Source organism: Marmota monax, unplaced genomic scaffold (assembly GCF_021218885.2).
Source record: "Marmota monax isolate L192 unplaced genomic scaffold, Marmota_monax_Labrador192_F-V1.1 WCK01_AAM20220418_F8-fsc00024, whole genome shotgun sequence".
NCBI lineage: Eukaryota > Metazoa > Chordata > Mammalia > Rodentia > Sciuridae > Marmota > Marmota monax.
The window spans coordinates 10,586,157-10,609,378 of NW_026695224.1; the positions used below are offsets into that span (position 1 = coordinate 10,586,157).

The 23,222-nt window shown below is 37.3% G+C and overlaps 1 protein-coding gene across 7 annotated transcripts in view; it reads left to right on the forward strand.

The window, feature by feature from the left end:
* The first annotated feature begins 96 nt into the window (after positions 1-96).
* Rspry1 (ring finger and SPRY domain containing 1) overlaps positions 97-23,222 on the forward strand; it is a 44,814-nt gene continuing 21,688 nt past the window's right edge. Inside the window, exons 1-6 of one of the 7 annotated variants that reach the window (XM_058576011.1) lie at positions 106-305; positions 4,376-4,452; positions 9,651-9,812; positions 14,697-15,201; positions 21,315-21,367; positions 22,111-22,223. In XM_058576011.1, coding sequence (XP_058431994.1) covers positions 14,852-15,201; positions 21,315-21,367; positions 22,111-22,223 — 516 coding nt within the window. In that variant the 5' untranslated portion in view covers positions 106-305; positions 4,376-4,452; positions 9,651-9,812; positions 14,697-14,851. Of the gene's footprint in view, positions 306-348; positions 608-4,375; positions 4,453-9,650; positions 9,813-14,696; positions 15,202-21,314; positions 21,368-22,110; positions 22,224-23,222 lie in introns of those variants that run through there. The other 6 variants (XM_046434287.1, XM_046434285.2, XM_046434286.2 and 3 more) reach the window with 6 other exon arrangements.

A 23,222-nucleotide genomic window follows, 5' to 3' on the forward strand; every position in this document is an offset into this window, starting at 1 on the left:
GCCTGGCTGAGATCTCACGTGACACCATCTTTGAAAGATAATTGGCTGTTAGGGAGAGGGATTGCCACCTAGGAAGGGGCGTTTCCTAGGGGACTGAGGGAGGGTCAGGGCGGTACGAAGCGGGGGTGGGCCCTGCGCGTAATGGCAGCGCCGTGGCCTCGCGTCCATCTTTACCGCTTTCTTGGACCTGTCACAAAGGAGTCGTGCCGCTACAGCTGTCCCATTCCTCCTGTGGCCCCAGGAGCTGGAGAAAGTCAGTGCTGCGTCCGGGCCGCGCTACTCCGGGAACCCCCCTGGGGACGGGGGTACGGAAGGGAAGGGAGTCCGAGGGCTGAACCCGTCTGTGAGGGTGGGCAACAGTCGCTCGAGCCTGGGACGGAGAGACAGGACTGGGGCTCCGGCAGGCTCCTCAAAGGGGCCCGGTAAGGGGTGATGTTGGGCAGAGCCCGGGAAGCAGCTTGGAGGTTCTCCACCAAGGCCTGCGCCGAAGGCGCCTGAAGAGGTTCCTGGAGGAGGGTGTTCCCCCTTGGGGGGCGCGGGGATCTTGACTGGAGGAGGTTTTTTGGGGGGTCACCTTTCGGAGGACGCTGCGGCTAACCAGGCCCAGGTGAGAGGCAGGTATCCCCCGGGGAGGCTCCCGGTATTGAGTAGCGCTTCTCAGCGGTGCCTGGGGTAGAGGGGAGGACGTTTGGGGAGGAGGATTTCCCTTTGTGGAGTTTGCTGTTCCGGTGGGAGGCAGAGCTCCCCGCCCCCCTCCCCGGGACATTTAGAAACGCCCCGGGATCGAGAGCCCCCATTGAGAGAGAGGCGAGTAGGTAGGAGCCAGACTTAGCGGATTCTCCTGCTCCCGAGGCCCGGGCTGAAAATTGGGTAGGGACCTTGGGGAGAGGGGATTTCTGGGAGGTTCTGGGAACGAGACAGCTCCACTCATTGGAAAGCCCGAGTGGGGGGAATAGCGGAGGAAATGGGAATGGCCGGAGGTCTGCCCTCTCTGGAGGCCGACCAGGTGTCCCAGACACAGGATTCAGCTGCTTCTGGGCTTAGTGCCAGGATGGGGTGGGGAGAGTCCATTTCAGCAACATCTCCTGCATGGCCCCAGATTAGACATTTGTCCCTGCCTGTTGCCTCCTTTCCCTGTTTTGGGGGGAGGGAGACCGAAACAGAGGCAGAGATGTTTAACTGAGACTCAGAGCTTCTATCTGGTAGAGTTGAGTGAGGTTGCTCCCCCTGGAGTGTTGTACTTTGTACTTTCAAGGGTTGGAAGTGTCTATTATTGACTGAGTAGTCTCATAGTTTACAGTCCTTCACCTACCATCTGCTTGTCCTTCTTTAGTGGAGTTACTGAATCTCCTTGAGTTTCTAGTGTAAAATAGCCAACGCAGTATGTAAAAGTATTTTACAAACTCAGGCTGTGTGTGAAAGTAGGGTACTGTAATCCTACCACCAAACAGGTTGCTCTTGAGGAATAAAAGTGAAGGCCCTTTCCAAACTGTAGAGCAGAACGCAAATGTCAGAGATTAGCATTAATACAGAGGTCCATCACCTATTGAGTGCTGGGAGCCCGAATGCACTGAAAACTCCAAGGTTCCCACCTTCTTAGGTCACATTATAATCTAAACCTTTGGTTTCAAACCTTGCTACCATGGGGGTGGAGGGATTTCCCGTTTTTGCTCTGAGTTTTAATTTACTTTGAATTTATGATGATGCTGGCAGGAGTAAGACTATAATATAATCTTTTCATACAGGAATTTCCTACTGAAATTTTCCTCCAAGTAATTTGACCTCAGTTTTGTAAACCTCCCCCTTTTTCATATATATATATATATATATATATATATATATATATATATATATATTTACAGCCTTAGGATGTCTAGAATTAGTGAATACCATGCTTCCGCTCTCAGATATGAGATTTATATATATATATATATATGTCAGATATGATTTATATATGAAAACACTTTTTAACATTCTTTTCCATAAACGTTCTCTTAAGTTTTCACTTTATATAAAGTTTGCATTCCTGGGATGATATCTTTAGATCCTTCTAAGAGATTATAAGATACTTGTGTCCAAGGGCTGGGGTTGTAGCTCAGTGGTAGAGCACTTGCCTCACAGGCATGAAGCCCTGGGTTTAATCCTCAGCACTATATAAAAATGAGTAAATAAAAATAAATATATTGTGTCCATCTACAACTAAAAAAAAATTTTTTAAAAAGATACTTGTGTCCATGTGTGACACTTCATGAATGTTCATTTAGTGGCATATGTTCGAGCTGATTTTCCAAAAAAAGTTGTGATTTTTGAAGTAGGGTTTTTATTTTGTTTTTTGTTTTTAAACTGATCTGGATTTCCTGCTTTTCTGATATTATATTCCATGGGTCATTGTTGTTTTTTATTTATTTATTTTTTTAGGATATTTGGTGTTCAATGTCTCCACGTCCCGTTATTTTGCTTTTTCACAACCCCTTCCATTTTTTTTTTCTGTACTCAATGATATTTTTAAGGTATCGATTATAGGAAGTGTTCTAGCTTATCCTATCTGGACGTTTTTCCTGCTTTGTCAGCAAAATAATTATTTAGCAAGTGTCAAGGGGAATTAAAACTTAGCATACTGTATAATAGTGTGTTATTTTGTAATGACTAGGGGGGAAACCCAACAGCTCTAACCTATGCTTTGATAAGAGTTTAACAATGGAAATTGTTGTGTGTTCCTGATGTGCATTTACTACAATCTCTTTCAACTCATGAGGTCAGTCCACTCCATCAAGAATTGTATATATTTTCCCCAATAATGATGTCTTTTGTTAGAATGAGATGGGAAGTCACGTTACATCCTTTACAACAAACTTTCTTTAATACCTTTAAGATCTGTGTAGTTTGGAGAAATTATTAGGAATTTTTGAAGATAATAATGACTATTATACAACTTTAAATTGTAAATTTTCTGGTTTGGTTTTTTTGGTGTTATTTTGCAGTACTGAGGATTAAACTCAGGAGCACTCTACCACTGAGCTACATTACATCTCCAGCACCCACTCCCCATCTTTTTTTTTTTTTAATTTTGGGATGCTGAGTTGCTGAGGCTGCCCTCAAAACTTGTAATCTTCCTGCCTCAATCTCCCTAGTTGCTGGGATTACAGGCATGTACCACCACATCTGGCAAATTTTCTGTATTTTGTGGTGGGATCCTTATGAAGAAAAATGTGATAATTTCAGGGTTCCAAAAGTAAATGGAAAGTCAATGGGCATCACAGATGAGAAGCACAGTAAAACCAGTAATCTATTTTAGAAGAGCTATTTGGGGATAGTAAACTATGTATTTAGTGTCTCTTCAAGCTTTTGCTTTTTTTTTTTTTTTTTTCCCTCCTCCTCCTCCCCAGTCCTGGGGATTAAGCCCAGGGTACTACATCCCCACCCCTTTTTATTTTTTTAAATTTTGAAACAGGATCTCTTTGAATTTCTCAGGCTGACCTCAAACTTGTGATTCTCCTGCGGTAGCCCCTCTAGTGCTGGGATTACAGGCCTGTGCAAACGAGCCTGATGCTTTTGGCATTTTCAAGACATTTACCATTTACTATTGAATGTGGGTAATTTTTTTTCATGGTATTCAAATTAGAAATTTGGAAAACAAAATAGTCAAGAAGTAGTAAGTGCCAAAACTTGGGACTTACTAACTTTTAGGAGGAAACTTTTACTTTTAGGAGTACAAAAGAATGAATATTTTTTCTATTATTTGTTCAGTAAGTCAGTTTTGAAGAAGTTTTCTAGCTGACCTTTATGACTAGAAAAATATACAGATTTATTATATTTTGCTCTCAGTATCCTTCCCCAAAGGGAGAGTTGCTGGTTAAATACGTAAAACAGTAACTATAGATAAAAATAAGGTATATTCAAGGTTAAATCAGGCAAAGTTCCTTTAGTAGTGAGTTCTTTAAAAGTATTCCCCTTTCTCTGTTTTCTGAGCTTTTGAGAATTAAGAATAGAATTGAGATGCATTCAAGTTTGTTAAAGAATGAACTCTATGTGTTGCTTTTCTATTGCTTAAAATTACAGTTTCTGGCATAATTTCATGAACCCTGTACACCTCAAATAGGAGGTTTGAAATACTTTACTCAGCAAATATAGCATTACCTCATAGTTTAATGTTTCAGTGTTAGTTTTTTCTTACCCCTCCACATTTCCTTCTTTGTTCACTTAGTGCAGTGATTCTCAAAATGTGACTCCTACCCCACCCCTTCTCATGGGAAATGCAGCTCTTTTTCCCCCTACTTTTCTTTGGCAGTGCTGGGAATTGAACTCATCCTTGCACATGCTAGGCAGCTGCTGTACCACTTTGCTACATCCCCTACCTTGTTTTATTTTGACACAGGATCTTACTAAATTGCCCAGGCTGGCCTCTAATTTGCAGTCCTCCTGCCTTATCTTCTCAAGAAGTTAGAATTACAGGTATGCATCACCACACCTGGTGACAGCTCCTTTTTTTTCTGTTCTTTTTCATGATTGTTCACCCTTGCCTGTGTCTGAGCTACTTATTAATAACATACCAAATGAATTACTAAGATAACTAAAACATAGTATTTATAACCTAAAACTAAAATGATCAGAATTTACTATGGTCATTAATACCTTTTTATCCCAGGTAGTCTGCCCTGGGAAACTTGGCACTGATACAGAACTTCTCACATGTCATATGTGGAATGGGGATTTCTGCAGTATTCAGGAAGGGTGCTTAGTTTGGGATACATCATCAGTATTGTCTCAAAATTATTTCGGTTTCCTATGATAATTCCTTATATTGTGAATTCTTGTTTTGTTTCTCATAAGAATTACTATTTAGCTTTATTTTATCAAGTTAATTTATGGACTTTGGGTTAATCTTTTACTATGTTAGTGGAGATATTTATACAATAGTATTTTGGCATATTATTTAAGAAATGAGTGTTGTGATGCAAATGTAAGTTCTCTATTCCCCTTGTTAATGCTAATTTATATAGTCATTTAAAAACTTGCTTCTACAGAGATGTTTCAATATGATCAAGTTCTTTTATTGGAAAATTTTTGGGTCCAGAGGCTTCCTTCTAGTGGACCCAATGTCTAATCCACAGGCTTTGGGTAGGGAGCTATATCCTTTGTCCCTAACCCCAGCTCCCTTTGCCAAGAGCTTGAGATACCTCTTTTCATCTTTGTTTGGTGTCTGGTGTATACACATTGAATACACATTGGTGTGCCCATTTTTTAAAGCAGTAGATATTTTGGAAATGCTTTCTTTTTTACAGATTTTAGGAGAAATTAACTTAAAATATGTACTGACTACCTATTAGGTTCTAATAGGAATCCAATTGAGTATGCAGTTGAGTGTTTTGAGACACCGTTTTAAGTGGTTATCATTAATGAAAGTACTATCATTCAGGCTATATGTTTTGTTTGCTTTTCTTCAATAGAAAAATCCTTGCCTTCAATTTGTATGTATTTGAATAACATGGCTATATGGTTTCCTGTTATTTGGTCTCCTTGAAGGGTGGAATCTCAAAGATTATGGAATATATTACATGTGTTTTTCTTCTCTGTCCTGCAGCCATCATTAGCACTTACCTCAATTCTTCCGTAGTATTTCCTTTTTGGATCCAAGGCAGATTTTTCAATCTTTCAAACTTCAGCAGGGATTATTTACTACTTAAAAAAAAAAACAAAAAAAAAAACTGGTATTTGCTTCTAGAAATTTTTTACTCTATCCTAGGTCTGAATTTTATTTTTTACTACTTGTTTTGAATGCTGAAATGATTTGTCCTTTCTGCTTTTTATGTTTCAGATCAGGCTATATTCTGTAATTCTTTCTGCCATAAGTCTCACCTGGTTTTAAATTGCACTACTACTGGGTTAAAAAGCTGTCAACATTTTAGGGGAAGTTTTTGTTTTTGTGTTTTGTAGTACTAGGGATCAAATCTAGAGTTCTTGCGCATGTTAACCACTCTACTATTTGAGCTATGTTTCCAACCATCTTTATTTTATTTTGAGACAGGGTCTTGCTAAATTGCCCAGGCTGACTTCAAACTTCTGATCCTCTTGCCTCAGCCTCCCAAGTAGCTGGGATTACAAGTGTGCACTAGGTGAAGTTCTTTTTCCCAGATAATCTTTCCCTAACCATTCAACCAAGAAAATAACCTGTTTTTTTCTGAAAGGCATACTTTTTTAAACCATCCTCAGGGCTTAAGAGTAATATCAGAATCATCTTGTACTTCTCCCAGACTACTTGAAAGTTACAATCCAGGAGATGATAGTGCCCTATGTAACTGAAGCCTCAAGTGCTCAGTGCCACTGCAGATACATAGTTTTGTGTACCTGTGTGACCCCCCCCCCCAAAAAAAAAAGAAACACCTTAGAAAGGCTGTCTTTCCTTTTGTGGGAGTTGGGGGAGATTCCAACCAAATACAACAATCCCACAGTAATAAAGGAGGATTGGTTCCAGGATCCCTGCAAATACCAAAATCCATGGATGCTCAAGTCCCTTCTGTAAAATATTATAATATATGCATAGAACCTACATACATCATTCCCTATGCTTTAAATCATCTCTAAATTACTTATAATACCTAACAAAATGTTATGCAAATAGTTTTTATACTGTATTGTTTACAGAATAATCAACAAAAAGAAGTTTAAAAAGAAGTCTGTGCATGTGCAGTTTTTTTCTTTTTCAATAGTTTTAATCTGCAATTAGGGAAACCATGGACTGACTGTATTTCATAGCCTTGCCCTTCTCTTCTCCCTCAACAAAAGACTAGGTGCTTTAGAGTCTAGAGACAGAAACACTCTAATTAAAACCTCTTTAGATAATTTGTTTCCTCTGGCAAGTGTACTATTGAAATATGTCTACTTTTCTTATCTATATATTGCAGTAGTAAATAATCAGTTTTATCGACTTCTGTGTTTTCCTCCATTTAAACTAAATCTTCAGTAAGGAAATTATGGTCTTTGAGCTATCCCATAAGATATTATAAAAGCAAATATATTGTCTACCTTGATAGAGTTTGAAGACACAGATGTATGCATTTGACAAGACTCAGCATATATGTTTAAAATGTGTACAAATGTAAATTTAACTTCTAAAAACATTGAAGTCCAGCTATGAATATGCATGCCGAATCATTTAGGAGGAAGGATTTGAAAGCCTTCAGTTTACTTTGAAATACATAAAAAAAAATTTTAGATGGAGGGATGATGGATATAGAGATGGATTGTATTGTATATGTGATAAAGCAAGTATAACAACATTTTGGGCTGGGGATGTGGCTCAAGCGGTAGTGTGCTCGCCTGGCATGCGTGTGGCCCGGGGTTCGATCCTCAGCACCACATACAAACAAAGATGTTGTGTCCACCGAGAACTAAAAAAAAATAAAAATAAAAAAATTCTCTCTCTTTAAAAAAAAAAAAAAGTATAACAACATTTTAATGATTAGAATCTAGGTGGTAGGTATAGAGATGTTCACTGTTCATAGTTTGTTTGATTATTTATTTATCTATTTATTTATTGTAGTACTGGAGAATTTAACCCAGTGGTGCTTTTCCAGTGAGCCTCATCTCCTTCCCTCCCCCCATTTGTTTTTATTTTTGAGACAGATTCTTGCTTAGTTACCAAGGCTGACCTCAGACTTGCAGTCCTCCTGCCTCAGCCTCCAAAGTAGCTGGGATGTTTGGGCCACTACTTCTAGCTAAGACAGTGAATTTTATTTGACTTTCCTGTATGTTTAAACTTTTTCATAATTAAGTTTCAAGGGGGAGGGGGCAGTAAATGTGACACTAGAAGCTATTACGTGTAACATTCTCACTATCTTAGGGAAAAGTCTAAAAATATTTTCTAATGAGAGAAAAATCATTAAAATTTCCAGCATATAATATATTGTTGCCATCCATGCTATTTGATTTAGCTTTGGTGGGTAGAAGGAATTAGAAAAAACACTGCACATCCCATAACCCTATTTTGAAATGAGATAAAAATTATAACATAGTAATTGCATGCTCACTGTCTGTGGTTTGTTTTTTTTTTTTCCTTCCTTATGATCATTCCTTTAACTAGCTTCTCCCTTTTGGCAGCATAATCCTGAAGTCTTATTTTCAGGAAAAAAAAAAATTCTTTCTGAAACTGTTCTGCTTAACAACTGAATATAAGCAAATATTTGAAGAGATGAATCACTGATTCCTGGACCATTTGTTAGAGAGGGTTAGACCAGTTGGCCAGATGCCTCCTTGGTGAGCTGGCTGTAATGGTAGAGGTCTGTGTTTTGTACTGACAGTGAGTGCCAGAACCTTACTGCTTTAATACTGAATTTACTGACACTCCCAAGTTTTTTTTTCTTCTATCAGAGGCACTTTGAAAAATACAGAATATTAGAAGAATATGCTAGATGTGGTGGTGCATGCCTATAATCCTCCCAGCAACTCAGGAGGCTGAGGCAGGAGAATCTCAAGCTCAAAACCAGCAACTCAGACCCTGTCTCAAAATAAAAAGGACTGGGGATGTGTCTCAGTGGTAGAACACCCCTAGGTTCAGTCCCTAGCACCACAAAAATAAATTTATATACATACATATAAAAAAATCTAATAAATCATAAAGAGAAATGGAAAGAATAGTTTGTTTTGTTGTTCCCTCCACCCCCCAAAAAAGGAAGGAGCTTGATGTATATAGCTCTGGAAGAACACTTGCTCTAGCATGCTTGAGATCATGAGGTTGAGCCACAGCACTACCAAAGAAAAAGGAGGGGTATCAAAATTAATAATGCCACACTCACAGACATATTTGCACAGGAAATGTTTGACTATAATTATGTTCTTGCATAATTGTTATCAAGAGTGCTGATTTTAAGTATTACCATTTACATGATGAGTCTTTCTACTAAGCAGTAATATCCAGTGATAAAGATTATCATTGAGTCAGTTGATAATTGTCCTAGCAACAGATGTGATAATTTTGTGTTTTTAAATTATGTGACCAACTTTTTTTTTTTCTTTCTCAAAATCAGCTTTATGAGCTAATGCTGAGTAGTCTTCAAAGTTAAGGTAAAATGTTTAGGTATTACAGATATGTTGCTTTTACATAATCTTTAGTCTTACTCATTTTCCTTCAGTCTCAACCTTGGATGCTGTCACCCACAAGCAGGATACTATGTATGTCATTGGGTTGCTTCATAGGGTGGCTATTTTTTTCATTTTGTTGATATGAATTGTACATCTCACTAATAGATAGAATGTTTGTTGTTGTACCAGAGATTGAACTCAGGGGCACTTACCCACATCCCTAGCCCCCCCCTTTTTTTTTTAAGTTTTTAAATTTTGAGACAGGGTCTCACTAAGTTGCCTAGGGCCTCATTAAGTTGCTGAGGCCAATTTTGAACTTGCAATCCTCCTGCCTCAGCTTCCCAAGTTTCTGGAATTAGAGACATGGGCCATTGCAGTATATATCCCACTAGATATATATCCTAATAATTATATACCACTAGATATAACTGTATTCTAACTGCTATTTTGACTGATAACCTCCAAGGGACTACATTCTAAGATAGTCTTAATTCATTTTTCTGGAAAGGGATGTCAACATTTTTAATCCCATAAGAATCACCTTTAATACTCCAGTTTGTTCCTTTATTCAGTCAATAGGTCCTACTTGCTGTGCCAGATGCTATTGTAAATACTAAAACAGTAATTTCCAGACCTGGCTGCCATCAGAATCACCTGGGGAGCTTTTTAAAAGACACAAACTTGGGCCACATCTTTGAAATTTGGATTCTGGCTATTTGGAGTTATATTATGAGGTAAGACTATTACTTTTTTCTGTTTTGTAAAGTGCATTAACAGATTAATTAGGATGCATAGCAATAGCTATTGTAGGGCCAGTACAAGTGCCCAGGTCTTTTTGACAGGGCCAAAACCTGAGTACTATGTTGTAGGTGGCCTCTGGCATCCTGCCCAAAAGTTGTAAACTGATTGTTCCTGTCTTAAGACAATGATCCTTGTAAAGTGGGACACATAATGGCTTTTTTTTTTTTAAGAGGTAAAAAAAAAAAAATTGCATAAAGTATAATTGTTTAGCTTTATTACCCGATCAGTAGTCACAGCCTTTTTGCCTATGAAAAGATAACTAACATTTTCAAATAACAAGCTATACATATCACCCAGGAGTTCCAGTGTGAATAAGTCTGAAAGATGTACTTTGTTTACATCCCCTGCCTGTGGCTATAATCCTCAGGAGTCTCAGTATGCTCCTTTCAGAAATTCTTTAAAGAATTTGTTTTTTTTTTTCTTATGTTTCCTAGGCTTTCCTCTGTGAAATGCCTCATGGTTTCTTCCACTTAATTAACTTCTTCTTTCTACCTGGTCTTTATAGCTAGTCCTTTATTTAAAAAAAGAAAGAAAGAAAGAAAGAAAAGTTTTTGGTTGCAAAGAATTTGAAACCTTTTTAAAAACTGCATTTTGCCAGGCACTTTGGTATGTGTCTACTTGAGAGGCTAAGGTTGGGGTATCTCTTGAGCCCAGGAGTTCCGGCCTGCCTGAGCAACATGGTGAAAACCCTATCTCAAAAGCAAAAAAAAAAAAAACAAAAAAACAAAAAAAAAAAAACATTTTTCTTCTCTCACAGATTTATAATTGACATCATTTTCTGGATCATTTAAGGAAAATTACTCTTGGAAGAAATTGACCCAAAATATACTTGAACTCAGTTTGGAAATGGAAAAAAAAAAAACAACTTTTAATTTTTTTCTTCCAAAGTTAGCCAGATTTAAAAAAGAAAAAAAAAAAAAGATGTATTGGGTATCTTATAATCACCATGAAATTATACTAAATGGGAATCTACATAAATTATTCTATATTCGGTTTACCTAAGCCTTAGGAAAAGTTTTCTTGGGTAGAATAAAGTTTAGGATTTGTGATCAGGGGCTGGGAATATGCTCAGTGGTAAACCACTAGCCAAGTACAAGGCCCTGAGTTCCGTCTCCAACATTGAAAAAAAATTACATTTTTCCCTGTAAGATGGTATACCCTGTAATCCCCGTGGCTCAGTAGGCTGAGGCAGGAGGATCCCAAGTTCAAAGCCGGCTTCAGCAACTTATCGAGTTCCTAAGCAACTTAACAAGCCCTGATCTCAAAACATTAAATGGGCTGGGTTTATGGCTCAGTGGTTAAATACCCCTGGGCTCAATCCCTGGTACCCCTCCCACCCCCCAAAATAGCTGTATTTCAACAAACTGCATCTTCAAGGGCACCCTCAACATGTTTTGTTTTGTTTTTGTGTTTTATTGTTGTTAATTAGACACAAATTGAAACTTTATAATATGAACTATCCTCTGTCCTTCAAGCCTTTGTTTTCTGGAACTTGAGCTCACTTCAGCAGTCTCAACATTACCAGTTATTTTTAGTATCTGATTTGTCTCCCTTCTTCAGGTGTGCCTTCTCTGATTTAATGTGTCTGGTTAGATTGCATCTGTTTTTTCATCTAGTTCTCATATGACCTTCCATACTAATGGTGTAGAAAGACTGTAGAGCATTAGAAAAGCCAGTAGTATCCCTTCTATTCGCAAAAATTGAGAATAGTTGGGCCCTCACTGTGGGGAAGCAGTTTGGAAGTGGTTTTTGTTGTTGTTGTTGTTTTCCCTTTAACTTTATTTATTTATTTATTTTTATATGGTGCTGAGGATTGAAGCCAGTGCCTCACATATGCTAAGCAAATGCTCTACCAACTAAGCTATAACCCCAGCCAAGCAGTTTGGAGTTTAAAAAATACTTTCCCAGGTGATAAAGCTTTCCCCAGGAGTTTCTTTTTATCAGACTGGCCCACTCCCTTCCATCATCCCCACAGTATCAGTTGATTTAGCCAGACTTTCATAACCTGATGGGAAGAAACCATGATAAACCAGAGTATGGATTTCTGTACCACCTTTAAACCAGTGAGGTAGTTCTGTATATGCTGGAATAGAAAGTTGTGGTATTAAGTTTAAACAAACAAACAAAAAAAGGCAAAAGCAAATCACAGGACAGTATTTATGACTTTGCCATGATTAGACTTAAGGAAAAAACTAATTTGTCAATGCATAATAGTAGTCATGGAAGCAAAGGACTAAAGATCTTAACAAGGGTTAAGTCTGGAAAAGGAATGGGCTTAGATAGAGCAGAAGGGGGGCTTTCACTTTCTCTAGACTTGTGCAGCATTTAGGTTTTAAAATTGAACTGAATTCGGGTTTTTTTTTTGTTTGTTTTTTGGTACTAGCGATTGAACCCAGCAGCACTTTATCATTGAGCTATATCCCCAATCCTTTTTTATTTTCTCTTTTGATTCAGGGTTTTGTTAAGTTGCCGAGGGTCTTTCTAAGTTGCTGAGGCTGGCATCAAACCTGTGACCCTCCTGCCTTAGCCGCCTCAGTTGCTGGGATTATCAATGTGCACCACAGCATACCCAACCTAAATTAATTTTTTAAAATAAAGTTAGCAGATAAAGGTTTTTTGGTTTGTTTGGAGTTTTTTGTTTGTTTGTTTTTTAGTTTTTTAGGTAGACACAATATCTTTATTTTTATGTGGTGCTGAGAATCGAACCCAGTGCCTCACGCACGCTAGGGAAGCGTGCTACCACTTGAGCCACATCCCCAGCCCCCCCCCCCCTTTTTTTAATGTAATACTTTAGAATGTCAAGAAACTGATCTGGTGACATAATCAGCTATGCTACTGCCCATGTGGCAGACCTATCAGAAAACTTCCTCTCATCTGCATCATTCCAACAGTGCAATATCTGAGAAGGGCCAAAGCATGGCTTTTTAAATGTTGCTTTTGGTCTTTTTCAGAAACCAGCATAATTTATAAGATCAGTAGAAATTTATACTAGGGACCCTTTAAAAGAGTTATTTCTGGATTCTGTCTCCTCTGTACTTTTAAGCATTGAAATTTCTTAGTTTTCTCCTCTCTGGAGGGAATTATACCCTTGTCCCTGCAGTAATGGGAATGCCATTACTTTGACTCTTTGCTGGTTTAAATGGGTTCTCTGTTCAAAGACTATTTCCAACTGAGACCTTGCATTCTTCTTTTACCTGTATACTTCAGACATGTTCTTTTAAGTACAACCTCCAAATTCTAAAGACAGCCAGTCTGTTTTTGAGGAACCAAGAGCATCTGTGGTATTACTTGGCTCAGCCATTGCTGTTTTGGTTGTCTGGAAGCAGATAATGTCTGTCTGCTCCCTCTTCTTTCTCCTCTAGTCCTACTTTGCCATTCCTTTCCCTCGCTCCTCTCTTCCCTCTATATTAAATTGCACAATTATATATATGTAAAGATGTTTATCTCCATTTTTTCCCTTATTTCTCCCCATGAGCAGAAAACCAGGGAAAAATTGAAAAGAATCTTTCCAGAATAATAGAAATAATTTTTCTCTTCTAATCCCACTGAATTTCAAATTTTATTTACATCTAATTCTAAACTAGTGCTCAGGACATGAGGAATTAAGCGTAAATAACCAAAAATTGAGTAGAAACTATGCACTGGCATTATCTATTCCTTATGTTCCTAGTCTCCAAATGATAGCATGAGTTTTTACTTTTTTCTGCCTATCCCATGTTAGTCTCCCAATTCCACATCTTTCCAGAACCTAAGCAGAGGTTCTCAGCTCAGTGACTAGCTACTTCTATCATTTGGTTTTTTGATAATAAGCACTATGTGGGATGAGAATGGCCATCCATAAATTATTGGAGGGCAGAGACTGTACCTTCCTTCTCTTTATACCAGGGACCCTTAAAAGAGTTTTTTTCTGGTTTCTGTCTCCTCTGTCCTTTTAAGCATTGAAATCTCTTAGTTATCTCCTCTTGGAGGGAATCGTACCCTGCTCATTGTTCTCCTTGTCCCAGCATAGTGCCTGGCACAAGGTGCTTAGTATTTTCAAAGATAATTGGTATGTCTTATTCTTTGTAGCAGACATGGGCAACAGACTGATCATTGTGTGGATATAACTTTGTGATATAAATTCATATTTCCCCAGAGTCTTGCTTACCTAACAGAAAAACTTTGTAAATACTTGTGTGATTTCTATAAATTCTTAACTAAGACTCCATTTGGGAAATCAGTACAGTTTTAGTGATTTAAAAGGAACATTCTATTCTTTTATTCTTCTTTTTATTAAATAAGCGCTCTCACATTTGTATCGTAACTTTCTCAACAATAGACATGTGTAATTAGGTATTTTATTTGAAACATTGAATTGTCCCATGTTTACATGATCACAAAAAGAGTCCTTGAAAAAATTGGACACATTCTTCTAATATATTTCTCTATCCATAGGAAGAACTAAACATATGGTTTTTAAACATCACTGGTCACTCCTGTGGTTTACAATGATGTGATTTAGCAATCAACTTTATAATATAATGATGAAAAAGTTATTGATTGATTGTTATTTCTGCTATCCAATGATATTTCTTCATATTGGAAACCTATAAAAATCAACAAAGATGACTCTTCATTATAATTTTTTTCCCTTAGTTGTTGAGGTGCTGAGAATCTAACCCAGTGCCTCTGCAAGGCAGGTGTGCTACTGCTGAGCCACAGTCCCAGCCCTCTTTATTACAATTTAAATGTCTACAAAACCAAACGAGGAAAGTCAGTAATTGAGTTTCCAGGAGTCTTCTGTTCATTTTCATTTTCTTTTCCTTTCTTTCTTTTAGAACTGCCAGCAGATGACCAAAATTCCCTGTAACTGATAATGTTGGAAATCAGCTCTGCAATGTGCTTTGGCATTTGCTTGTTAAAAACAAATAGGATGCAAGTTCTTCAATCCCAGATTATGAAAACAGTACTTGGAAAACTGAAAACTACCTAAATGATTGTCTTTGGTTGGGCCGTGTTCTTAGCGAGCAGAAGCCTTGGCCAGGGTCTGCTGTGGACTCTCGAGGAGCACATAGCCCACCTGCTGTGGACTAGAAGTGCCACTATTACCATGGGTAATTCCTGTATCTGCCGAGACGACAGCGGAGGAGAAGACAGTGTTGACACCCACCAGCAACAAGCCGAGAACAGTGCAGTCCCCACTGCTGACACAAGGAGCCAAACCCGGGACCCTGTACGGCCTCCAAGAAGGGGCCGAGGACCACATGAGCCAAGGAGAAAAAAACAAAATGTAGATGGGCTAGTGCTGGACACACTGGCAGTAATAAGGACCCTTGTAGATAAGTAAGTATCCGACTCACTGGCACCTCCAGGGCAATGCACAGTGTTCTGGAACTCCAGTGTCTGGACTCCTTCAGTTTATCTAGGATGTATTCGTCAAGGCTTGTGCTTACTGGGGAGGGGGAATATTTTATTTTTCCTCTCATGGCAGAGTAAATTGTGAAGTTTGATATTTTTACTTGCTGTCATCCACTCCTGTTCTAAAATGTCAGAAATGTCTAAACATTTCTATAGCAGAAAACACTAATTGAAGCTATGATTTTTATTAGGGTATATAGTAATATGGAGTGAGTTTGTGTTACTAGCTAGGAAATGGTTTTATAATGACTCACTGTTACTGTGCTTGCCTAGTCAATGTCACTGACCAGAGATTGGAAAAGTGACTTGTTTCACCAAGAGTAGACTGTGTGCAACTACTGTTGACCACTTAAGGACAAGGCCAAGGAGAGTTTTCCTTCTCCTTTCTTTATATTTCTTCTTTGGTTCTTAGATCTGGTTGGGGGGCCTAGTAAGTTGAAACTGCAGGACACACCTGTACTTGTTTTGTCTTTTCTCCTGCTTGGTCTAACGGAGTACAAAATCCAAGATTGAATAACAGTGAAATTAAAGGGTATTGTTCAAGTTGGAAAAACAAGTTAATTTAAGGTGTATAATTTAGTAGATTTTAGAACTGATGGACTCAGGTTCAGATTCTGATTCAGCCACAAGTTCAAGGCCAGCCTCAACAATTTAGCAAGGCCCTTAGCAACTTAGTGAGACCTTTTTTCAAAATTAAAAAAATAAGCCCTGGAGATATAGCTCAGTTGATAGAGTGATTGCCTCACATGCACAAAGCTTGGATTCAATCCCCAGCACCATAAAAAAAAAGAGAGAGAGAGAGAGAGAAAAATGGGCTGGAAATGTGGGGATGTGGCTCCGTGGTAAAGCACCCCTAGGCTTAATCCCTAGTACCAAAAATAAAAATTATCATAAAACAGTATGTATCTGAGCTATTTTAGACTCTTCCTCAAAATACCAGAGTATTTCTTGGTCTTCAGGAATAATACAGACACACACACACACACACACACACACATACACATATATGTGAATCTCTCTGCAAAAGGAACTTGTGATCCTTTTGCGCTAGCCTCCCGAGTTGCTGGGATTACAGGTGTGCACCACTGTACCCGGCATATGCTATAATTTTTGAGAGACTAAACAAAACTTGTTTTTTATTAATGTGATTATCAAATATTTATATATATGTAATTTTACTTGAACCTAAATATATATATATAATTTATATATATGTGTGTGTGTGTATATATATATATATATATATTATATATATGAGCATATACACACATATCAATGCTTTTTTTTTTCTTTTTTTCTTTAAATCGAGTTTGAATCCAGAGTCACTTAACCACTGAGCCCCATTCCCAACCCTTTTTTATGTTTTATTTTGAGACAGGGTCTTGCTAATTCCTTAGGGCCTCACTAAGTTGCTGAGGTTGGTCTCAAACTTGCAATCCTCCTGCCTCAGCCTCTCGAGTTGCTGGGATTACAAGCATGCACCACCATGCCCAGCTACACATGTATATATTTTTAAAAATTATCTCTTGTACTGTAAAATTGTAATGAAAAGTTATCCTTCCCAAATGAGGAAGTAGACCACAGCAGTGTTAACTTAAGCTTATTAGAAAAACAGGTGCAGAATAGATTTAGCCATATTTTAAGAGAGTGATTAAGAGATTATGGGAGTAAGAAAGGAGCCTTTCTTCAAAGTTCCAGGAAAATATTTCAAAGTATAAGTGACCTTGTGGATAAAAAGCATATAATTCACTTATGTGAGGCAAGTGTACATTTGAGTAACAGGGTAGCTTTCACCTCAAACCTGTTTTTCCTAAATGATAGATGTAATTCTTTGGAGAATGAGAAAATAAGGCAGATATGGAACAACAGATAAGATAATGACAAAACAGAATTCAGTCTACGAACATAGACATATAGCGTAATTCTTAAAAGTTATTGAAGAAGAATTTTAGAACGTATAAAGTTTATAGGGCTATTAAATGAAACATGATCTAAGTATGGTAAAGAATATATCTAAATGGGTATATGCAAGCCAGGCATGGTGGCGCACAAACCTATTATCTCAGTGATTAAGGAAGCAGGAGGATCACAAGTTCAGGGCTAGCCCCAGCAATTTAGTGAAACCCTATCTTGGTGGCTCAGCAATAAAGCACTTGCCTTGCATGTGTGAGGTGCTAGATTCGATCCTCAGCACCACATAAAAATAAATAAACAAAATAAAGGTATGTGTCCATTTACAACTAAAAAAAATTAAGAAAATCTTGTCTCAAAAAAATACAAAGGACTGTGGGTATAGCTCAGTGATAAAGCACTCCTGGCTTCAATTCCAAGTACTAAAAAATGAAAACAAACAAGCAATCAAATAGCAGTTAAGAAAAGTATATCAAATGAAAAGACAGAAACAAAAAAAAAACAAAAGGCAGATATGAATTAAAAGGGAAAGAAACATACAGAAATCTTAGAAATGAAACATAGTCGCTGAAATAAAAATTCCAATAGATGGTATAATTCCAAATATGCCATAAAGAGAAAATTAATTAATTAGAAGAAAGTGTTGAAGAATTCACTCAGAACATCAGAAACAATCTTCAAAGAAATAATGGCTGAGAAATTTCCAGAACTGAAGAAAATGAGTTAAAATTGAAAACATATAGGGGCTGGGGTTGTGGCTCAGTGGTAGAGCTAAGGGCATTGTGTCCAACTAAAAAAATAATTATAAAACAAAATTGAAAATATATAGCATTAAAATTAGACAACCATAGCAACAACAAAAAATAGAGTTAAAATTTTGTTTAGATAAGGGAAAAAGAAAACTGGGTATTGCAGCATGCTGCAAATTGGTAATTTATTTCAAAACAAAATTGTGGAATACAAGACAATACCACTATGCTACTCTTTTCTATAGCAACTCTCTCACTATGGCATTAGAACCATTGCTCTCCTTTCATGTCAGTGTCACCCTTTCTTAAGTAAAAAATAAAGAGGACAATAAACACAGATGGTTCTATAATTGCAATATCTATATGTATGTATGTATTATTTATTTATGGCCGACCTCAAACTTTGAGTCCTCCTACCTCAGCCTCCCAAGTCTCTGGGATTACAGGCATGCACCACTTTGCTCAGCTTAGTTGTTTCTTTAATTTTGTTTTTGGTTTTTTGGTGCTGGTGCTGGGGATCTAACCCAGGGTCTTATACATGGTAGGCTAGTGCTCCACAACTGAGCTATATCCTTAGCCCTATAGACACTCTCTCTTTTTTTTTTTTTTTTTGGACTGGGAATTGAACCCAGGGGTACTTAAACACAGAACCACATGGCCAGCCCTTTCTTATGTTTCATTTAGAAACAGAGTTTTATTGAGTTACTCAAGGCTTTGCTAATTTGCTGCTGCCTCAGCCTCCCAAACTGCTGGGATTAAAGATGTACACTACTACAGACTTTTTTTAGTGGGGAGGGGGTACTGGGGATTGAACTCGGGGGCACTCTACCATCGAGCCACATCCCCAGCCCTGTTTTATATTTTATTTAGAGACAGGGTCTCACTGAGTTGCTTAGGGCCTCACTAAATTGTTGAGGCTGGCTTTGAACCACGATCCTCCTGTCTCAGCCTCCCAAACTGCTGGGATTACAGGTGTGTGCCCATATGATTGGTATACATTTGCAGGGCCTGCATTACTTATGTGTGCTCTTTCTTTGAATGAACCTGAAGTTGAAATGTGGTAATAGTTCTGCATTCCTGACCCACTATAAGAAGCTTGAGTCCTGCTGCTTTTTTTTTTTTTTTGCCTTGTTCAGTCACCAGAAACTTGCACTTTATACCAGTTTTAGCTCCATTTATCATTAATAACTTTTTCATCCCTTCCACTGAGAGGAACCTTATCCCAGCTTCACTCTATACATCTGCCCATCCATAGGTGTGGTTTGTGTCCCACTACCTTGCAAACTCAGAACTCCTGGTTACCTGTGTTCAGCTCCTGACCTACAGCCCAGTAGTCCTCTGGCTTAACTTCTGCTTCCTTCTAGAAATTTCTGCCACATTTCTGCTCCATAGAGGAATTCATCTTATTCTTTGAGTGTAGGGATGTGTGTGCGTCCATTAAGTACTTCTGTATAGAACTGAAGTACTCCTATTCCTTATTAGTTCTTGACTCTATATTGTGTTTTATTACTCTTCACTTCTTCCCTTATCTCATTCTTCTCTCCAACACCCACCTCCAAATATCAGTAGGTAGCCATACTGGTGAATTTAAGGTGGGTTCGTCCCTGTAGTTCCAGTTGCTCTGGAGGCAGAGATGGGAGCATTTGAGTTCCAGATGAAAAAGAAAATATCAAAAAGAAAAAAAAAAGATATATTCTTCCACTTCTCCTACCATATGTTTGCTTATGTTTGTTAGAAAGAATATTTATAGAGTTTTGTGTATGATTTTTTTTCAATTTACATTAACTGGTTTAGTTATAAACCTCTTTGTTTTTAACTTCACTTAATATTAACTTAAGATCTATATTGCTGTATGTAAATATGCAACCGATTCTGGCTGCCACACACAGTATTCATTTGTATGCTTGAAAGTACCATATTTTGTTACCTTTTCCTCTGGTGATGGTCACTTAGGTTACTGCCATATTCTTGTTCTTACAAATAATCCTGTGTTAAATAGCATAAATATGCATCAATTTGTGGACCTATGTAAAAGCTTCTATGGAATTGTTTAGTATATGCATACTTAATCTCATCATTACCAGAGTTTGTATCAGTCAGTTAAATAGTTTTTAAAAATCTTTTAAGGGTCTGGGGTTGTAGCTCAGTGGTAGAGCACTTGCTTATCACATGTGAGGCACTAGGTTTGATCATAAGCACCATATAAAAATAAATAAATAAAATAAAGATATTGTGTCCATCCTACAACTAAAACAAAAATATATTTAAAAAAAAACTTTTAAAATGATTTCCCCTTATTATGAAGGGACACAGAATACATCAAGCAACCAGCATCTAATGAATACCTGAAATGAACATAGAAATTCCTGTGTTAGAAGGTACAAGGTTATACTTTTTTTTTTTTTTTTTTTTTTGGTACTAAAAAAAATTGAACTCAGGGGCACTCAACCACTGAGCCACACCGCAGCCCTATTTTGTATTTTATTTAGAGACGGGGACTCACTGAGTTGCTAAGCACCTCACCATTGCTGAGGCTGGCTTTGAACTTTCTATCCTCCTATCTCAGCCTCCCGAGCTGCTGGGGTCCAGCTATATGGTTATTCTTATGGATGTTAATTTTTTTTCATGACAGAAAACATACAAATTAAGTGTTGTTTGCTTAAATAAACAGTGTGTCCTTAAACAATTAGAGTTATCAATATTTGATGGAAAGTATTTCAGTATTGAAGTTTCCCTGAAACATTTCTTTAGATTTCTGGGATCCCAGTTTGAAAAGTCAAGGAAATAAGATATATGATGCCATTTTAGACTAGTGTCTAGATATTAAATAGTTTCTTGATTAAGTTTGGTTTCTTTTTCTTCTAATACCATTTTATGAAGTTTAAGAATGCAGTGATATTTCCCAGAAGGAAACTTTCAAATGAAGATGTTTATGTAGGTCCTTGATTTCCTAAGTCCTCAGTTGGGATTGCCTTCTTCCATCCTGGCATTTCTTTGAGGTAAGTATTAGGAAGATGATGTTGACCTTCCTGGCTTGTCTCAGTTGGCATTGGGCCTCTAGAGGTAAAGCTAAGAGTAGACGCTGGTCTCCAATTTTAGTCCTGTGCTTTTACTGCAAGCCACATAACAACCTTTGCGTGTGCCCATCAGCCCATTTTGTCTGTGGGCCCTCACAGGCAGTGACTGTGGAAATGAGTACATAAGGTATACGTTTGTCCTGAGAGTTTGTAGCTCTTATTGTCTCTTCCATCTTTTTCCCTACATTCATTCATATTCATCTCTTTATCTTTCTATCCACACACTTCCAATTTGATTTTTTCTTTGAAATTGTCATTTATTATTTCCTCAAGTTTAATATCTTAAATGTTTGTTTTTCAGTGATCAGGAACCTCCTTATTCAATGATTACATTACATGAAATGGCAGAAACAGGTATTTTTTTTAAATACTTTCTAATGAATTAACAATAACGAAGAAATGTGGCCACTTTGTTTTTTAAGACAAAAAGCCCTTAGTATATGGAAATTTCCCTGAAAATTTGTAATAGGCACTGTATATTATATCCTGAATGTTTAATTGCATGTTTTGGTGATTGTTTTTTCTCACTTGAGATGATGAAAGAAAAGAAAAACCTTCTTTTTTGGCATTGACAGATTTTGATCTAGATGTTCTAGAATTGGGCCCTCAATTTCTTAAATATCATTCTGAAAATATAGCCAAAACAGAGTATACTTTAGTGTTTTCAGTTAATTCCTGTGTAGTGAATAAGACTTCTAAAACTGTTTTAATCATAATTTGATGACCATAGTTTATGAATGACCATAGTTTGATGATCATAGTTTAAATTTTATCCAAATAAAGATGCCCCCTAACCTCCAGGCACCATAATAAAATTTTGAACTCCACCATGATAACTACCAATTGATAATTATGTTTATACCAAATATCAGCTGCTCAAAAGCTTCAAGATGAGATCTGGGGAAGTAGCTCACTGGTAGAACACTTGCCTGTCATGTGAGAGGCCCTGGGTTCAGTCCCCACCCAGTACCACAAATAAAATCAAAGCCGCAGGACAAAGGCCAAAAGTATTTCTTGTGTGACTCTATTATAAGTTATATATTTTCACATTTTCAAAATAGTGACGCCATTGTATAATTTTCTTGATTTACTCTTAGATGAAGGATGGCTGGACGTTGTCCAGTCTTTAATTAGAGTTATTCCATTGGAAGACCCACTGGGACCAGCTGTTATAACATTGTTGCTAGATGAATGTCCATTACCTACTAAAGTAAGTGAATACTACTAATGTTTTATAAAATGTCATCTGTGCTTAAGCACAGGATTAGTGACCACAAAGAACATTTGATGTATTTTCCTCTTTATACATTTGAGATATGTTTTATTCAGTATTAATTTTATTATGTAAAATGTTTTTCTACTAATGAAGTGTTGCTTCCTCTAGCAATAGCATACTATAAGGTTTTAGTTTAAAATTTTGTAAATGTTAAAAATCGTTGCATTTATATCTATAATGACAATCTTTGTTTGGAAACTAGAAGAAAATGTTAAGGTGCTGAGTTGATTTTCCTATCTTTCTCTGAGCAACTTCCTCTTAATAAAAGTTTTCAATTAAGAGAAAAGGGGCATTGTACTGAGAGAATACTTTTGAGTCTTGCTGAAACATATTAGGCATTAGTGTAACATTGAGTGTACCTTACATAGAACAAAAATATTAAACTTTTATTGAATTAGTCTGTATAGTCTACAGATTCTTTCTTCTTCTTTTTTTTAATTTGGATTCTGGCATCTTTTATTTGTCTGTTTAAGCCTCAGACATTTGGGTCCTGTACAAAAACAAAAAAAAAATTATAGACAGCACAGGGAAAATCATTTAACTTAGTCACTGATTGATTGATTGATTTTTTTACCTAGGCTTATAAATGTTTTCCATTTTCATTTGCTTCAAAAACTCTGATAGGATTTGTTCTTGCTTGGCGAAATTTTGTTTTGTTGTGTTTTTTTTGTACTGGGGATTGAACTCAGGGTTACTTTACCACTGAGCTTCATCCCCAGCCTTTTTTATTTATTTATTTTTTTAAAATATTTATTTTCTAGTTTTCAGCGGACACAACATCTTTGTTGGTATGTGGTGCCGAGGATCGAACCCGGGCCGCACGCATGCCAGGCGAGCGCGCTACCGCTTGAGCCACATCCCCAGCCCCCCCAGCCTTTTTTATTTTTTGAGACAGGGTCTTTTTTTTTTTTTTTTTTTTTAATAATTATGGAT